At 43.2% G+C, this 19,720-nt stretch overlaps 1 protein-coding gene across 1 annotated transcript in view; it reads left to right on the top strand.

The window, feature by feature from the left end:
• Positions 1-19,720, top strand: part of GALNT14 (polypeptide N-acetylgalactosaminyltransferase 14) — a 233,497-nt gene that overhangs the window by 98,720 nt on the left and 115,057 nt on the right. The window contains exon 2 of the mRNA XM_081186432.1: positions 11,456-11,625. Coding sequence (XP_081042558.1) covers positions 11,456-11,625 — 170 coding nt within the window. The remainder of the gene's footprint in view (positions 1-11,455; positions 11,626-19,720) is intronic.

Genomic DNA, 19,720 nt, shown 5'->3' with positions numbered 1-19,720 from the left:
TGTCAATAAAACAAAGTTAAGAAATGCCAATCTAGAATCCTACCCAGAGAGGCAAAGCAGGGCAAGGAGAAGAACTTCACTAGAGGAGACTGATGGCAAATGGAATCCCCAACTAAACATTCTATTTCGTTCCTCTTACAACCTTTGGAAACAACCATCTGTAAATCTACATAGAATTTTGGTTTTTTCAGGTTTTCTTCCCTTCCTCCAACAGAGCAATAGAGTCACCATACAGTCATACCTCGGGTTACAGATGCTTCAGGTTGCGTTTTTTCAGGTTACAGATGTGCCGAAACCCGGAAGTCCCGGAACGGGTTACTTCCGGGTTTCAGCGGTCACGCATGCGCAGAAGCACTAAATTGTGTTTTGTGCATGCACAAAAGCACCAAATCACAACCCGTGCATGCGCAGACGTGCTGCTGTGGGTTGTGAACATGCATCCGGCACAGATCATGTTCACAACCTGAGCGTCCACTGTATTCTGAAGAGCAAAAAAGAGGACACACTTGCTGGCGTCTGGGGCATGCTGTGGGTGGGTCACACACTGGAGTGACATCAGAGGGGGCCAGGAAGGGATGCGGCAAAACCTGGACATTTTGGCAAATTCAAAAAGGCCGCCTGGACAGAAATTTTACCTCTAAAAAAAGAGGACGTGTCCTGGAAAAAGAGGACGTATGACAACCCTTGATACGAACATATATTTTTTTAATCAGGGGAGGGAACATCCAGAGACAGGGGAGGCAACAGACTTTACTCACAGGGCTGGGCTTGACATACTGATCATGGTGTGCAAATTGGCAACCTCTGCAAGACCTCAAGGTTGTAGTGGCCAGTTCAGAGAAAATGCTGACTGTGTGTAGCAGCTGTGAAAAAGGTAAATGCCATGCTATGGATCCTTAGGAAAAGATTCCAAAAACACAAGTGTCAATATCTTCTGGCCATGATAAAAATGTGTGTTGCGGCTGCACGTGGAACGCGGTGTACACTTCTGGTGCCTCAGCTCAAAAAAAGCATTGTAGAGATTCAGAAAAAGGCAACCAAAATGACCAAGGGGACGGAGCAACTCCCCTACGTGGAAAGGTTACAACATTTGGGACTTTTTAATTTTAGAGAAAAGGTGAACAACATGAGTGGAATAGGATAGTATATAATTTTGAGGACGATTCCCTCCCCCCTTCCTCTCCCATAATACTAAAACCTGGGGCCATCCATCTATTGAAACTGAACGGTGAAAGTTTTAGGACAGGGTAAAGGAGGACGTTCTTCGCACAACATATACAGTTGCAACCGAAATTATTCAACCCCCATTGCAAATTGGGTTTATTATCAAAATTTCAGCTGTTTGCAATGAGCAAATCAAACAAAAGGAATTGAAAGAGCTCGACGCCATGGATGCTTCAAGTAGTTCCCCCCAAATTCAGCTGGAAATACAACTTATATCAATAAAGTGTAAAGAAACCGGCAGTAACGTAAAGGCGGGTACACATCCTGTTAATAACACCTTCATTGTTGTCTTTGGCTCCTTAGACCATTATAACCTACAGTATGTTGGGGAAGAAAAGGGTTTGTCCTAGTGCCTGTAGCACCTGTGACTAAAGAAGCCTAAGGCATCTCATGAGGGCAAGGAAATGGGTGCTTGTCAGTGTGGGTATTTGCAGCTTGACAGTCCTGAATGGAAATCCTGTAGTTATCCGTCTGCAGGCTTCAGGGAAATCTGAAGAACCCACAGCAGGCGCCGGTCTGAGCTGCTCTTTCCTTGCTCTAGCAATCCTTGTTGCACTGTAATCACACAATTATTGTGCCATTAAAATGTCATATTCGTAGAAACCCACATAAACAAAGCATTAACAATTGCTGGAAAATTGTAGTCTTTACTGCTAATGACCTGCTCTCCCTCCCACCACCTCCTCCCCCCCCACTCTTTTTTCCCTGAGCCTTGATTTAAGAGGCAGACGCAGAAGTATGTCTCCAAGCTTAGAGAGTTTCAATTTTTAATGTGCTGTCACAGTGAGAGACTTCCCTTTCCTTTCTTGTTTTTATTTTAAGCCACAGGTGTTTCCAAGGAAGCTACTTAGTGAGCTGGTAAAGGAGGAGGCAGCTGTTACCTGAGTGCGTTCTCAGCTAGGGGAAGATGTCAAATATCTTGTGCAATAAGGGAGAGCTGCTTTGGGGGAAGAGTTGGGTTTCCAGCCTTTATACACAGGAGGCAAAAATTTAAGGCTGTGCACTTTCGTGCCCCTGGGTCCCTATCTCTCTGTAAAGAAGGCTTGTCTGAGTAATAATTAACGGAAGAGGGAAACAGGGTCAGAGAGAAAGGAACGGTCCTCAGTCCACCAACTTAATTTCCGATAGAGCAATTTAGCCTCTGCTGTGAATTAATGAAGCCCTTTCCTTTAAACTTCCTGCTTGTCCCCAAGAGGTCCTGTCTAATTGATTCCTCTGGGACTCAGGTGTGCTATTTCACAGCATGTTAGCGCTCTTTCTCAGATGATAGCCTGCGTGATTTTGCACAGTTTGAGGTAGCCCTTTAGTTGTGGTGTTTGGTGGATAGTTCCTTTGGCTAAGCATCCCTATTGCGGATTCTTTTTTTTAAGAGAATATAATGGAAATACCTCGCCGCTGAATTTTTCAGTGAAGAAAATGATCAAATACACGGCCTCTGTCCTCAGATGAACTGGGACTGTCACTTTCAGTTGAAGCTTTAGCAGACAGTTTGATTAGTCTAGCTCTGACATACAGTTATTTTGGATCTCCCCGCTTTGCCTGTATATCTGAATGCAGTGTGATCAGTTCAAGGAGCATCTCTACTAACCTTTTTGGTTATACATGGGAACAGTCTTACATTGGAAAGCTTCTGCAAGTGCCTTTGAGTTTCCATCTCATAAATTGGACTCAGTTTGTTAGTCTTTGTACGTAATTGCCCTAGCTAGTGCCCCAGACAAAGAAAAAGGTGCTGTCACATCCCCCAGGGGGAATGACCCTAGACTTGGCATGGAAGATATGGGGCAAGGGAGCTTGTGGGGGGGACCTAAAGCCCCATCTGGAGATGAGCAGACAGAGGACTTCATAAGACCTCATCAGACCCCATCAGAGTACCAGGTACCCTGCCTCCTGAGCAGACAGCCTGAGACACCTCCACGGAACCACTTTTCCAGTCACTTGATCCCATCTCTTCTTCCTTGCCTGAGATGCCAACTGGTCCTCATCCTCCTGAAGACAAAATGTTAGAGGAGTTCTAGACTTCCATCCAGAGCATGACCCACTCTTCACTCAGCCAATGAAGCTTGAACTCTTGATGGCCTACTCTGCTCTGTAGGGCTCAATTATGCTGTGGTGGTGCTTGGAACAGATCTACCTTGAAACTGTCTGAAGTTCTGCCTGTCTTGCATCCATTTGACTCTTGCCTTTGTTGATGAATCTTTGCTGGCTCTGTTTTGAGTCATCAGCCAGTGTGGTGTAGTGGTTAAAAGCGGTAGTCACGTAATCTGGGAAACCGGGTTCGTGTCTCCGCTCCTCCACATGCAGCTGCTGGGTGACCTTGGGCCAGTCACACTTCTGTGAAGTCTCTCAGCCCCACTCACCTCACAGAGTGTTTGTTGTGGGGGAGGAAGGGAAAGGAGAATGTTAGCCGCTTTGAGACTCCTGAAGGGGAGTGAAAGGCGGGATATCAAATCCAAACTCTTCTTCTTCTTCTTCAGCCTGTATTGCGTACTACTATGGCTACTAATGATGATGATATTCATATCTCTATCTATCTATCTATCTATCTATCTATCTATCTATCTATCATTTATCTATCTATCATCTATCTATCTATCTATCATCTATCTATCTATCTATCTATCTATCTATCATCTATCTATCTATCATCTATCTATCTATCTATCTATCTATCTATCATTTATCTATCTATCTATCTATCTATCTATCTATCTATCTATCTATCTATCATCTATCATCATCAATCAATCAATCATCTATCATCTATTTATCTATCATCTATCATCTATCTATCATCTATCTATCATCTATCTATGTATCATCTATGTATCATCTATCTATCTATCATCTATCATCTATCATCTATCATCTAACTAACTATACTATACTATACTATACTATACTATACTATACTATACTATACTATAATCTAGGCAATATATGCAAATGGCTTGATCCAAATACATTGCACACAGTCAAGGAAATGGCACTAATTTCTATATGATTGCCTACTTTACACGTTACATTTCTCAAGACAAAACTGAGTCTGTTTTCATGCACAAAAAACAATGTATTGTGTATACTGGCTCTTTAACATACAAATAGAGGATGAGCTTTTTTTGAGCTGTCATATTGGTTTATCTCGAAAAGAAGGTGGGAGGGCTTTGCAGTCTCCTGTCTGAGGGCTTGCCTTATTGGTATTTGCTGCCAACGAAAGGCACATTTCATATGTATCTGACATGTGTTGTCTTTGCTGACAACATCTGGGGGTGGTGGGTTCAGCAGCATAGCATAACATTACCTGAATGAAAAATATGCTACGGTAATTTAAAGAAGGATTCATTTCCTTCCGTGTCTATGTGTATGTGTCTGTGTGTAGTTTTGGGGGGCATTCCCAGTATATGTAAGGTTTGAGATAACACTGCTCTGGTCCCCTGCCATACTTCCATGATTCTTGATAGTTTTCCTGATATGAAACTGTGTGGGAAACACTCCTTATTTATAAGCAGGTACTACACAAAAGCAGAATATTTGCAAGGCAAGTCCCCCCACTCCTTTTTTTAAACAGAAGCTATAGGTATATTATGGAAACCTGATCATGTCTTTCTGCATAAAGTGATGGAAAGTATTAATTCCATTGGGATGGTCCTTGTCTCTTGGTGGATGTGGGTCTTTTCCAACTTGGTAGTGACACAGGTTAGTAGTTATCCAATGTTAGCCATTTTCCACACAAAAATTGGACACAGCCTGCTTTATGGGTAGTTTTCTTCTGCTTGTGGCTTTCAGTGCAATATAACACTGACTCGGAGTAGCGTGGAACTGACACATACAGTTTTATGAGGTATTTTTCTACCTCAAGCGAATTGGGGACCCCAGCGTGGTAAAATGTCCCCAGACAAAGCTGGAAGTCAGACCATTGGGCCACCTATCTCAGTATTGCCTTTTTTGACTGGCAGCAGATGTCTAGGATTTCAAGCAGCTGTCTGACTCAGCACCACCTGCAGATGCCGGGCTTTGAACCCGGGATGTTCTGCATGTAAGACAGATGCTCTGTCACTGAGCTACAGCCCTTTCCTTCTATGAGGAGATGAGGATACTGCTGCATTATCTCTCTGAACATTCCCTTACATATTAGTGTTATCTTGGAACATTTCTATTTTTAGTGTTCAAAAAACCCCTCTACTATTTCCCGAAGGATTCTCTAGGGATCAGTTTGTAAGCTGTTACATCTTCTTACATGTGGGATGTCTCAAATCTTTTCAGAGTGGCTTAACATTTTGGTCATTGAACGAATACATTGAACGAAGATATGTGAGTTGCTCTTATTTTATACAGATAACACTTGTTTTTGAAAGGCGTTTTGCTCAGACCACTGTGTCCTTACTGTGCCTCAGCTCTGGAAGCCTCATAGTCAGATCAAAGCTTTGCTGGGCTTGGTTGTTAACTTGGAGCTGCGTACCAGCAGGGGCTCTCCCATTCTCTTGGAAGAAAATGGGAGCAGCTCTGGATTGTAATTATCTGGGTGCTTAGCAGAGGGTTGGGGAACTGGTAGACCTCCAGAGGCTGTGGGGTTCCGACTTCCATCAGCCCCAGCTAGCAAGGCCAGTAGTCGGGGGTGATAGGACTTGTCGTAGGGTGGCAACTTAAGGACCACAGGTTTCCCATTGCTGACTTAACATACCAAGTTCCTCTGCAGCTTCAGGTTCAGGACACAAACATAGTGCAAAAGGCCCAAACCACTGGCTTAACTTGGGCTGCATCCAACATGGCCGTTCCATCAGCACAAAGATTCCCACCTGCTCAATGGAACATTCTTCTCCTCTTCCCCTCAATACTCACTAACTCTGTTTTAGGGGTTCCCTAGCCCTCTGGATCATATTTGGGGAGGGCACAAAGCATGCATGGGGAGAAAAGACAGGTGCAAGCAGAAAACCTTTGCTGACAGGACACGTTAGTTGAATACCACCCAGTGCCTGTTAATGATACCTAAAGTCTGAACTTTGAGACTGAGGAGGGGAGAATCTTTTAATAGCTGGTGAGACTGATTAGCTATTTCCCCCCATGAGATGGGGAAGGATTTGTCCCCCTCCCTCTGCTGGAAGGGCTCTCATTCTCTCAAATTCTTTATTAACTCACTGTTTTATATAATTAATACTGGTCATTAAGCTGCAGCATTGAAAGAAAAATGGCCTAATTTCTGAGAGAGAGAGGGGGAAAAAAATCAAATTTATTACCAGTACACGAGAGAAAATGAATATGAGGCACACAGAGAGGAGCTGTGTGGAAGACAAATAGAAAGGCAAGTAGAGTATTGACTTGATCCTTCTCGGGTGCATGCTAATTTGGAACCTAAAGTGAGTTAGATCATAATAAATTAAATTTAGATTTCAGCACATCAGTTAAATAAGTCCCCAGATAGAATTCTACTTGAGAGGAAGAAGAGATAATGCATGGTGGAAATGTTATAATGAAGATCTTATCCAATAATCCATAACTGATGTTTCGTCCTGGGTGAACGAAGGGGTTTTCCTGCTTCAGTGTTTAATTCCCGTACCTCTCCTTTATCAGTAATCAAGGAACAGGTAAGTTATCAGTTGGCTTGAATGACAATTACTCATTCAAGCCGGTCGTAAAATTGTAGGGCTATGGAATGAGTGGAAAGTCCTCTCGCCCAGCTCCTTTACTGAGGCAAGTTCTTCCGTTTCAAAGCATGCCTTCTTAGCAATTAGTCCATATGTCACCTTGAGAGGACAGGCAATGAGCTGAAATTCACTACTAGGAAAGTCAGTTGTGGCAATTTGTCTTGGACTGCGCCATTGAGATTGCTGTTAGAAAGGAGTCACGTGTGTGGGTATGTGGCAAGCATTGAGATGCTTTGACTAGAACAAATCTTCCAGAAATGCTGGTTTGGTTGGCCCAGGAAATACAACTTCATTCTTTTGTTAAATTTGTATCCTGCCTTTCCACCAAGTTACGCTCAAGGCAGTCAACAGCAATAAAATATAAACCAAAAACAACAACAGGTAAAATACCTATAACCAAACACTGCATACAATTCAGCCAGACTTAAGCACTTTAAAGGTAAAGGACCTAGGCTCCATTTATTTCAATGGATGGGAGCTCAGCAGATGCCTGACTTTGGCAGTGAAATAAATGGAAGCTTTATGGTGCTTATGAGCTGGATTGTACCCATTTCATGGGCTGGAGCCCGCCCGTTTAAAAAGAAGTGTTTTATTTTGGCAGTCTGAAAAAGAAAGGATTCTGAGGACTGTCGTCAAACCTTATAAATCTTGGGACCTTAAGTGATTCTAGGATTCACTGGATGTAACTTCTCCCGATCTTTTACTGCATTGATAAATCATGTTTTACAAGATGCCTTAAAAAAACATCAACTGTATTGATTGCACGATATATTGGACTCCTACCAAAAGCTTGCAAACACATTTCATATATCCTCCTGCTTGAAAATAGCCTGATGGGCTGGAGTGGTCTTAAGAATGAATGGCTTTCAGAACATCCTCCAATGCTTTATATCTTCAAATCCTCAACTGTTGTTCAAAATGCAAGGCTTCTTTTCATCTGTGGCTCCAACTAGGGCAGCTAGGGAAGGTATAAGCAATGAAGAAATGAGTAAAAATGACATTGTGAGTGTCCATATTTATTCGCCCTGTCAAATGTGCTCCATCTACAAGTCAAAAGATTATTTCTTCAATTGCTGGAAATTGCAAACATGCTCTGGGATGCGAGACTTAGTCAGGGCTTCCCTGACTTTTTCAGAATTGCTGGCAATAAAGTTACACAACCAAGCTGCAGAACTGACTGGCTCCAGGTTTTTGGGGGGGACCCTTCTTGCAGAGGCCACTGGCATTGGGAGGCACCACCACTGGATTACTTATGGGTGGGCAACAGTCAGTGACCCCAAATTTTTTTTCCAAAGGGATGTTGAGCTACGTGGATCTTTGGTCTGATCTAGCAGGATTCATCTGTTCTTATGGTCCCAGCTACTTCTGCCTCATCAACCAATTGGTTCTTGTTCTTGAAGATCCTGTCGAGGATAGCTGAGTCCCACCTTCTGGAATACGAAATTGTCAGCAAGGCAGGGCAAGAATGCCATTACACTGTTGCAGAAGCTGGGTCCCACCCCCAATCTCTGCCAAGTGGTAGCAAGATTCCAGGAAGTTGCAGGCACTCACCAAGGGTCTGTGTTCCTATGGAGAATTGAGACAGAGTAGAGACTGACATAGCTTTAGGAAACACTGTTTATTCACCTATTTACACCTTCAGTCTGCATGGAGGGAGTCCAGATTTTACAGTGTGGTCATTTGAAGAGTCCAAGGCATCTCTCTTCTCCCTTCTTCCCAGCACAGCAGCTAAAGACTCTCTTTTCCTGTCACTTCATACCCAGTTACCTTGGCAACCTTCTGTCTGCCCAAGCCCTCTTGGATGGGCCATCAACACCTTTTGAAATGTTAAGGGATCTATCCCAGATGAGGCCCTGGCTCAGAAAGGAAGCTTAGCCTGTATTTTTCCACTGACCTCCAATATTCCCTTCAAAACTAACAATGAAACATATGTTGTAGATACTTTCCCACATTTATTATGCCATTTTTGTGATATAGAAATGACATGAGAAAACTTGGTATACTTATTTCTTTAACATCATTCTTGTTTATAAAACCCAATAAAAAATAAAAAATCCAAATAATAAAAATAATAAAAATCCTACCATTATTAATTTCTGGGGTTTAGGGGGCTCCCCCCAAATCCATAACAATACTTTTCATTGGTTCAGTTAGGTAGCCGTGTTGGTCTGATGCAGTCTATATATATATATATAATAAAATTGTCCAGTAGCACCTTAGAGAAGAAGTGTGCATGCACACGAAAGCTCATACCAAGAACAAACTTAGTTGGTCTCTAAGGTGCTACTGGACAATTTTATATATCTATATCTATCTATCTATATATCAATTTATTTGCATATCTATAGATATAATACTTTTCATTGTTAGCAGAGTTTGTCTTCCAACATATATCAGAGAAATTGAGGTGTCCCATTATTGCTATGTCCTCTTTGAAATTTGTTGATCAGATCTAGGGATTCTAGGTAAACTTTCTTTAACACATTTGAAGCTGGATTTAAAACAAGAAGAGAAAGAAGCAACTTTTTTTTTTTGCTTTACTTGACCACCTGGAGGCTGATCAGGTAAATGACTGTTTCAGAAGCATAGCAGTAGTAATGAATAAAGGTAAAGGTAAAGGGACCCCTGACCATTAGGTCCAGTCGTGACCGACTCTGGGGTTGCGGTGCTCATCTTGCTTTATTGGCCGAGGGAGCCGGCATACAGCTTCCAAGTCATGTGGCCAGCACAACTAAGCCGCTTCTGGCAAACCAGAGCAGCACACGGAAACGCCGTTTACCTTCCCACCGGAGTGGTACCTATTTATCTACTTGCATTTTAACAAGCTTTCGAACAGCTAGGTTGGCAGGAGCAGGGACCGAGCAACAGGAGCTCACCCCGTCGTGGGGATTTGAACCGCCGACCTTCTGATCAGCAAGTCCTAGGCTCTGTTTTTTAACCCATAGCGCCACCCGCATCCCTCACAGTCAGACTTACTTTTGAGCAAACATCTATGAGACTGTGCTGCAGGAGCAAGCCTAAAAGAGGGCCAGCAGAAGGTTGGATTCCTTTTCTCTTGCAGCAGCAAGAAGCATTTGGATTAATGGTAGTTTAGAGAAGAAAAAAAAGATGTGGTTAGACACATTGGTCACAAACCACTGCCATTCCCCATCATGCATACCTCATTGAATTGGATGCAGGTTACAACTGAAAATAATTGCATGGCTTCCATTCATTTCCGTGTGACTTGCACAGGCAACATTATAGGTGGATCATGGTTTAAATAAATAATCAGCATTGCTTTGGTGGAATTTAATGAAGCATGCTGCACAAATGTATTGGATTTTTTTTATTAAAGGAGTCAAAAGTCTGCAAGCATGTAGATAAGAGTGATCTTGTATAAATTTAAATGTCCAGAAGGGCTTTGATGTAGCCCCTCACTTAGGTGCTTGAGAAAAGATGTCTCATCGCTGTAATAGGAGCTAGCCATTTGGTGCTTGCCTATGACTCCTTTATAGCCAACGTGAAATGTAATATTAAACATTACAGGGGTACTTTGGACCAGTCCAGTGTGTAAAGCTGATGAAGGGGACGTGGGCCATTCATTTGTCAGAGGCATCATTCCCCCTCCTCCCCTACCTATTATTACATTAAAATGTGCTGTCAGATGTGAATAAAATCAATTATGGGGTAAAATTGCCTGTTTCGAAAGCCTCATTTTGTGCTGTTAGCAGCCAAAAGGGACTTGGATACTGACTTAACAATAAAAAAGAGAGATCAATTATTGGATAAGATCACACATCCCCCCCCCTCCCGGTGTTGGAACAATTGTACAAGTTTTGAATCTCTCTGTACTACACACAGGTTGAGATCAAAGAGGCAGTGCTTCTGTAATGATGTGATTTTATCAGGGCCCCATTGTGTTGGCTTCCACAATGCAGGGACAAAGCCATTGTGTGCAGCTGAGCGAAAGGACAGGTTGACTCTTCAGCACATGAGGGTATGGCGAGGAGAGCATGGCGGGGATGGTTTGGGCTGTGGCTTGGGCAAGGGGTGCAGGCAGGTGCTGCAATTGAAGCTGTGTTCTGTTAACACAGGCCTCTACCACCTCGTTCTGCTACAAGGGCAGATCACGCCTTAAAGAGGGATAAGTGAGTACAGTGGTACCTCGGGTTATGAACTTAATTCGTTCTGGAGGTCCATTCTTAACCCGAAACCGTTCTTAACCTGAGGTGCGCTGTGCTGTGTATAGATTGAAATATAATTAAAATGTAAATACAGTACACGTCACCCTAGTGGGGAAGACTGTTCCTTGATGAGCTTAGTGTGCTGCCCATGTGCTAAGTACTGATGGGCCACTTCAAGGCCTCTGCTGCTCTCCCTTCTGACAGTTCTTCATCTTTAAGCTGGACCAGACAGCCCTTCAAATAAAACTCTGTCCTGTGAAGTCTGAAGGCTGTCCAAATGCTGTACAACTGGAGACATATTCAGCAGCAGGGGAAAGACTTTAGCTCACTGGCAGAGGATTCACTTTCCATGCTGACAACAAAGGCATGACAATTCAGTTGCAGTGCTTCTTGTTCTGATGAGCATCCATGTTTGTACATGAACAGGGCTCTGACATCGACTGGGATGACCTCTGGAATCAGTTTGAAGAACGAAAGTACCTGACTGCCCGGAAATGGAAGGGAGGAGAGGACCCGTATCGACTATATGCCTTCAACCAGCGGGAGAGTGAGAGGATACCCAGTGACCGTGGCATACGAGACACAAGACACCACAGGTTCCATATTCCTTCTTCTCTCTCTCTCTCTTTTCCAGTTGCATATCAGAAAACACAGTTACCACACACATGCTCCTGCAAAAGGACTTGACCGTTCCTGAATTGTGTTACCGGGGAGTACACCCTAGGTCTGATGGTCTGTAGAGGCATAGGTCAGGGGCTGCATCCAACCATGTCATCCTGTTCTGCTCTCTATCCTTTCCTTGCATGTCTCCCCCTCAAAAGAAATCTGCTCTGGAAATATGGGTGAACCTCCAGAACAGATTTAGGAGATGTACAGGGATTCAGCAGAGCGAGGAGGCAGGTGGAGTTGTGTTGCCCAAGTGTTGCACAAATAAGGACATATTCATTGGCTACAACCTCATGTTATTATTTAGTCTAAAGAGGAATCAATGGGCTCTCACTTTTTTTGTATATCGCTTTTGTGATGCCAAGAATGCTTTACAGACATTATTAGGGTGGGGCGATATATCAATATATTGTCCAAAACCAGTTTGAAGTCCCTAATATGATATCGGTTTCATAATTTCTGACCTGCCAATATATCACGAATCATGGGGGTGGGTGCTATGCAAAAATCACGATGCGAGAAGAACCGTCAAGCCGGCCATTGCTTCATCTCAGTTTGCTACTGAAAGCTCACAGAGTAACAATATATGGTGAGCATCTCAGCACTAAATCCGGTCTAGGGTAGCCACATAAAGGTGTCACCAAACAGGGGAAAATGCACCAGGAAAACATGCATGCATTTTGCATGTGATGTATATAGGTTGAAATTTAATTACTGTAATTTAAATGTAAATACAGTACACCTCACCCTAGTGGGGAAGACCGTTACTTGATGAGCTTAGTGTGCTGTCCAGGTGCTAAGTGCTGATGGGCCACTTCAAGGCTCCTGCTGCTCTCCCTTCAGACAGTTCTTCATCTTTAAGGTAGACCAGGCAGCCCTTCAGATAAAACTCTATTCTGTAAAGTCTGAAGGCTGTCCAAACGCTGTATGACTGGAAACGTATTCAGCTGCAGGGGAAAGACTTTAGCTCAGTGGCAGAGGATTCGCTTTCCATGCACAAGGTCCCAGGTTCAGTTCCTCAGCATCTCCAGGTAGAGCTGCAATAAGCCCCTGCCTGAAGCTTTGCAGAGCTGCTGCCAATCAGTGCAGACTATACTGAACTCACTGGACCAGTGTTCAGTATAAGGCAGCTTTCTGTGTTCACATCTAGAGCAGCCTGGAAGAGCCATCTGGAAGGAAGCAAAGGGTAGATCAATCCAAGTCTAAAGTTGACAAGAAATGCTTCTGTCCTCTCCAGAAAAACCATAAGCTTCTCCTCTAATAGGAGAGTCTGAGTAAAAATTTTTATTGAGCGATTCCCCTATTGGCCTAGTACCAGAAGAGGCACAGGGAGAACTGCCAGACTGTCATCTTGCCACAGATCTGGGTTTAAGACACAGCCCTTAAATTAAATCTTGGATGCTGACTAGAAAATCCTTAAATTCAGTTTCCATGTGAAAACTTTCCTCCCCCCAGCCCCCCTCCCATGTGAATATTATGGTAGGAGCCAATCTATACTAGATAATGTTGTGTTGATGCTTAAGTGCAAGCGCTGCTGAGATTCTCATTTGTTTGCAGACTATATCCAGATGCTCTTTCTCCCAGAGGGAAGTTGACAGCCCTGATGGGTGTCGGTTAATAGCTAAGCAGAGAGCATGTCATTCCTGGAGAGAAATAACAAATGGAATATTCACCAGCTGCCCCATTGAAGATGGAAGTAGATGTAAATTGGCTGTCATTTCATCCCATCCCTTGGTCCAGATTCTGTACACCAGGGCACTGAGTTTCTGTTTGTGATTAGGGGTGTATATCAGGAATATAAGAAGAGCGACAGATGGTCCGTCTAGTCCGGCATCCTGTTCTCACCGTGGCCGACCAGATGCGCATGGGAAGTTCAAAAAAGGGACCTGAGTGCAATAGCACTCTCCCATCAATTCTCATTGATGGAGCTAGAGATGGCACAGAACGTAGATGTAGCATGGGCTAATTATATTTCCCCTCCTGATTCCTTCATGCAGTAATTGGGTTCTGGTTTATTGAAGATGTCAGGAGGATGCAGCATTAGCTAAGTACCTGAGCAAGCACATGAATTTAAAACAACAACAACAACAGCAGGTGTCCGGACTGGCCGAGGGAGCGAGTGGGGAGCTCAGTTAGCAAGGAGGAAGGGAATTGCTCCCAGTGGGAGATACAGCCTGTCACTGGCCAGCTGCTTGGGGAGATTCAGCAGCTACCCTCTGGCACCGCAGTGCACTTTGTGGAACAGGCTGCGGCAATGAGTCTCATTGGGAGGAGAGGCCAGGGACAGCGCATCTGATTGCCCAGAGCTGCCTGGTGGGCTAATGGAAACTGTCAAGCAGCAGTGGCTTGGGAAGCAGGGAGAATTTCATCCTCTAATTTTTTGGAGATTGTTAGTGGCGGGTCTCCCTCACAGGCATTGATGGAGTGAGCGTGCAAAACTCTATCTGAGTTTTGACACTAATGGCATTGATCAGGCATGATGTCCCAGCTGTATTTACCCGAATGCCATCTGCCTGGGATTCAGGCGTTGCTGTTGGGTAGCTCTGTGGGCTTCAGAGAGCACCCGCCTTCCTTTCCATATGCTTTAGCCCCCGTGGCAAGTGGATGAACTACTCACAGGAGCACAGGAAACTGCCTTATACCAAGTCAGACTCTGGGTGCGTCTAGCTCAGTATTGCCTGGAGATACTAGGGGTTGATCCTGGGATGTTCTTGCATTCAGAGCAGGTGCTCTGCCTCTATGGACCTTCTCCAGTTCTCCCTGGTAGTCTTCTTTCTTTATTAAATTCAGCAGACACTCTCCTTTGCAGGAGCTCTGAAGTGGTGATTGCCTCTGGTTCAGGTTGGGACCTCAAAGCCCCAAGCTCCATAAAAAGAAGTTGGGGCTGCCCTCTCTCTAGCACACCCTTATCAGTGTAGGCCCCAGAATGTGCCCTCTAACAACTTCCTTACTTACCATATAAGCAGTGCTATTTTTCTAGAAAAAGAGGTGCTGGAATTCACCATGAACACCTCCCTTGTTCTTTTAGAATGGCAATGGCACCCACCTGAAAGCTGCCAGAACTGAGTTCTGGCTCGACAAAAAAGTCCTGCATATAAGATTGATTTTTATGTGCTTAGTGTAGGCTAGATTGTTCCCATTGGTAGAAACTAGAGAATTCAGAAGTTAGTGGTCAAGTTCACAGGGTATCTCCGGAAAATATTTCTCATGCATCTCCCAAGTTGAAGATAATGAATGGATTGCGCAACTCACATTCAGTTCAATAAAGGCTTTTGTCTTTGACACATCCCTTTGCTGGAGGTGCTTGGAAAAGTAAGAAGCGTTTGTGTGTGTGTGTGTGTGTGTACATGTAAGTTGGGGATGTGGGTGGCGCTGTGGGTTAAACCACAGAGCCTAGGGCTTGCCGATCAGAAGGTCGTCGGTTCGAATCCCCGCAATGGGGTGAGCTCCCATTGCTCGGTCCCAGCTCCTGCCAACCTAGCAGTTCAAAAGCACGTCAAAGTGCAAGTAGATAAATAGGTACCGCTGTGGTGGGAAGGTAAACGGCTGCTCTGGTTTGCCAGAAGTGGCTTAGTCATGCTGGCCACATGACCCGGAAGCTGTATGCCGGCTCCCTCGGCCAGTAAAGCGAGATGAGTGCCGCAACCCCAGAGTCGGTCATGACTGGACCTAATGGTCAGGGGCCCCTTTACCTTTTACATGTAAGTTACTGGCAGCTAGCAACATAGGAGACCCCCCCCACAAGCCCTTGCTGTTGTAATCTTTCCGAATAATTTTTTATCAACTGCTTCTAAGAGAAGCAAACCAGTGTTAGATCAAGAGATGAAAGGTTCTTTCCCGGATTAGCAACTGGATGAAAAGATGGTATGTGTGTGCAAGTGATCCATTTTAGACAAATATGTGAAAGAGATAAACATCAAGTTGCCCTCATGCTCTTTGTTGGAAACAGAATCATTGCACAGCGTATTCATTATGACTGGAAAGCAACCCAGACAGCCAGGTGGCAAAATTCACCAATGACCCAGAATATGACATAATTGTCCACAGCAGACTGTGAGGATGCGAAAGGATTTCATAGCCCTGGAAAGAGTGATCATTGCAATGGCAGATAAAATTAAATGTGGATAAACATGGTGGGTCTCAATAATTTAAACTGATGGGGCTCTAAATTAGCTGCTGTCTTGCAGGAATTGCTAAGTCTGAGTCTTGAGTCTACTGCGGCCAGCTTGCTGAATAAATCAGCTCGTGGCAATTCAGCTGTCAGAATGAAAGGATACATTAGGAAAAGAATAATAAAGCAAATCTCTTTGGTAAACCTGTACCTTCAGTGCTAGGATGGTAGCTGAAGGCAATCCACCAGGCCTTGTTTCTGTGCACACTTCCACTAATTCCAGTGTTTGGTGAACAGGGAAGGCTAATGGAAGCTCTAGTAAAATGACTTCAAATTGCACAGCAGCATAACTTAGTGGGTTGTACTCTGGTAACCTCTAGACTGTAAAACTGGATAGTGTGTGTGTGTGTGTGTGTGTGTGTGTGTGTGTGTGTGTGTGTGTTGTATTATATTATATATCTCTATCTAGCCAAGAGTGAGAATAGCATTTCTAAGATGATACTCCGTCTATAAATAAAGAAAATCTTCCAGCTGCAAGTGGAATTGTTTAACATTGGTCTATAAAATGGTGTATGAAAAATGGAAAACAAAGCACATGAAGGTGCAATGTCTTTTAGAGGAAATAAGTGTAAGATTTATTGAATTTGATCTTCTTGGAGCAGTAATGGAAATCACACAGTTTCAGTCAATGAGTGTCTGAAAAACCCTGACTTGGAAGGAGGCAGATTAAATGACCTAATAGGTCATTTCCATTTTGCATTTCAATGATTCTTTATTTTCATGTTGTTTGTGGCAACTGCCCCACCTGCAGCTCATTGATGAAAACAAAAAGATGTCAGTAATATTCCCTCCATTTTCTCCATTTCCAAATCCTTGGAAAATGGGAATGTTCTCACGACATGTTCACCCAGCATAATGGCAGGAGGAACATTAAAAAAAGGCCTTTTTAAAAAGCTTGCTGTGATCATGCATTGAAATTCATGCATTTATAGAGTCAGGCAAGAAACATGATGATTGGACCCTTTCAATAAGATTATCACTGTGTCAATGGGTAGACAAGTAGCTAAAAGGTATTTTGAGTGCTGGGAACATGCAAAATAAGAAATGCAGGGCCATCACAGTATAAGTGTGCACTGAAGTTCTGTGATAATATAACGGGATCTGGGAAAATCTGGAAATAGAAATTCTTATGAGAGTGGAGCCTTTAGACCCTGCCAAGTTTCCTGCTTTGTCCCCCAAGTTTTTGGTGGGATATTGCAGGTGCAACATTGCAAGGAAGGAAGCCAAGATGATGTTTTGTGGAACAATTATGGAAGCTGTGCTTTGCTTATATACTTGTAGATAATAGCTGCAATTGAGTGGAAATATGGTAGGTAGCAGCAGTAGTCAGTTGTTACTTTTCTGTAATCCTCAGCTGCAGCAACTAACATCCTTTGGTGTAGAAATCTAATATAAATAAATGAATTTACATCTACTTTGTGGCCAGTAATAATATCAACTTTTAGATGAGTCTTAAACTTATCTTAACACAACAATAGTTTGTTTTGGAATGGGACAACGACCTGTTGGAAAATTATGTGCACAACCCACATCACCAGTAAGAGCCATACCACTGATACCGGAACTACTTAAAAACAAGTGAACATATTAGGTCAATATATTCCTCCACACTCAATTCCATTTCTTCATGGGGACTTCTTGTCACCAATCCTTTGTTCACCTTTTCCTAAAAGTACAAGACCTCTTTCTCAGATCTAATAATAAAACAGTGTTGCTATTACTATTCTTCATAAACAGAGAAACGATCGCATCCCACTATCTTTTCGATTCTCTTCTCATAAATACATACATACTAGCAAAAGCAATAATAAACTTGGAGCCAAAATTGCACTGTAAATCATCTCCTGCCTGCCCCATGTGTTTTTTTGTGTTTGTGTGTGCGTGTGCAATATCTGGAATAAAGTCATACACTCCAGCTTGGCAGGCTAGAAATGTAACAGTGAGTGGGATGAATTGCCCACAGCCAAAAGAATTCTTCCTGATTGCTTTTGGGTCTCTGCCATCTGCAGCAGACACCTCCCAACGAGTTGAGGCATGCCAGTGTTCCATGGCTTTGTGGCTCCATATGCTAGCCCCGCTGACCTCCACCTTCCAAATGCTCCATTGGTTTTATAGATATACAGTAGCTGCCACTATTGCTAGTTTCTGCTGGTGACATGCTGGTTTTGGCTCAGCAGTTGTTATAAACAAGGGAGAAGTGCAAAAAAGATGGAAAGGGAAACCAAACAGGGGAGGAAATGGGGAAATCTGAATATTTCAAGGAGTGCAGTTCAAAAAAATGATATTTTAAAATTATTCATAGTTTTGATAGCACTATGCAGTTTATATGAACAGATGGCAGTGCCTTATAATGAGAGCCATTGATTCATCTAGGTTGGTATCATCTACTCTGACTGGTAGTGTCATGATTTCACGAAGAGATGTTCCCCAGGTCTACTAGATCCTTTAGCAGAGAATAAACTGGGGATGGAGGAGAATTTAACTGATTCTCTCTATTAAAATGGGAGCAAACCTAATTCACATCTCCTAGACTTTTATGTCGTAAGCAGGCAGTTATCAAGCAGATAGCACATTTTGGCAAATTTTGCAGTGCAGTTTCATTTCAAGAAATGCACACGACATGCAAATTGTGTGTGTTCAAAAATAATGTCTTTTAGGAGAAAGTGCCTACAAATGGCATACATAATGTGTTTTTTTAAGGAACAATGGATACAAGTTAAATGTTGACTTTAACTTGTCATATCTGCAGAAAATGAAGGGAATGGATTTATGGTTGAATGCCTGTGAAAGTGACAAATAAAATAGGCTGATCTGTCCATCCCTAGATTGAACCCAGGACCAAAGCATGTTCCCCATGGGAGAGCTAGTAGCGCCTTCTCTTGTTAAAGATGGGATTGCTTCTTCAGGATTTGAATTGGGGACTCATCACATCCAAATCATTCCTTCATTTCAAAAGTCTGTCATCAAATAACCCTTACCCTGGTCTTCCTTTGAACAAGTATGTGAGAACACTAGGCCATTTTAAGGCCCATTTATACAGAGAATGGACTGTAGCAAATTGTTTTTTGTAGCCTGCTAGTCTTGATCTGTGACCTGAACTCGAATATTTGAAGCCTGGCTCAAATGCTAAGTAGTAGAGATAGATTAGTGAATTCACAGTATGAACCTATTTCAGAGCCAGGCGACTGTAATTCATTGATAAGAGCCCAATTCTTTGCAGGTAAAAGACTCCAGGTACAATCTCTGGCATCTCCAGTTGAAAGGATCAGATAGCAGGTGATGGGAAAGACCTATCAGGACCTTGGACAGCTACTGCCAGAATCGCAGATACTAGGCTAGGAGGACAGACAAATTGTCTTACCATAATAATGCAGCTTCCTGTTTTTGGTACTTTTTCTCATCACAGGTGGAAGTGGAAGCCAGCATCCAGCAAAAAAAAAAAAAAAAAAAAAAAAAAGGCAAAGAGGAGATAAGTGGCAAGTACTGGGAGGAAAGTGGCAAGTGTTTCTAGTTCCGGTTTCTAGTTCGCCAACACAATATCCAGGCTGATCTCAGTAAGGCTGTGTACACAGCATACATTTAAAGCACATTTCCACCCCGCTCCCCAAATAATTGTTTTAAAGGGACTGGGAATTTTAGTTCGGCGAGGGGTAAACTATAGTTCTCGGGATTCTTTGGGGTGTGTGTGCTTTAAAGGCATGTTCTTTATTCAGCCTATGATACAGGACATACAAACCAGCTCGTAGATCCTAGCCGGCAAGGGCTAGATTAGTCCTGTGATTCAGTAAGATGAAAAATGTCTAGCTGCCTTTCCCCTGCTGGCTAAATGGTTAAATCTTGTGCAGCCACATGGC

This window comes from Podarcis bocagei (assembly GCF_964188305.1).
Source record: "Podarcis bocagei genome assembly, chromosome: 3".
In the NCBI taxonomy this organism is placed as follows: Eukaryota; Metazoa; Chordata; class Lepidosauria; order Squamata; family Lacertidae; genus Podarcis; species Podarcis bocagei.
This window is presented reverse-complemented; position numbering and strand designations above follow the sequence as displayed.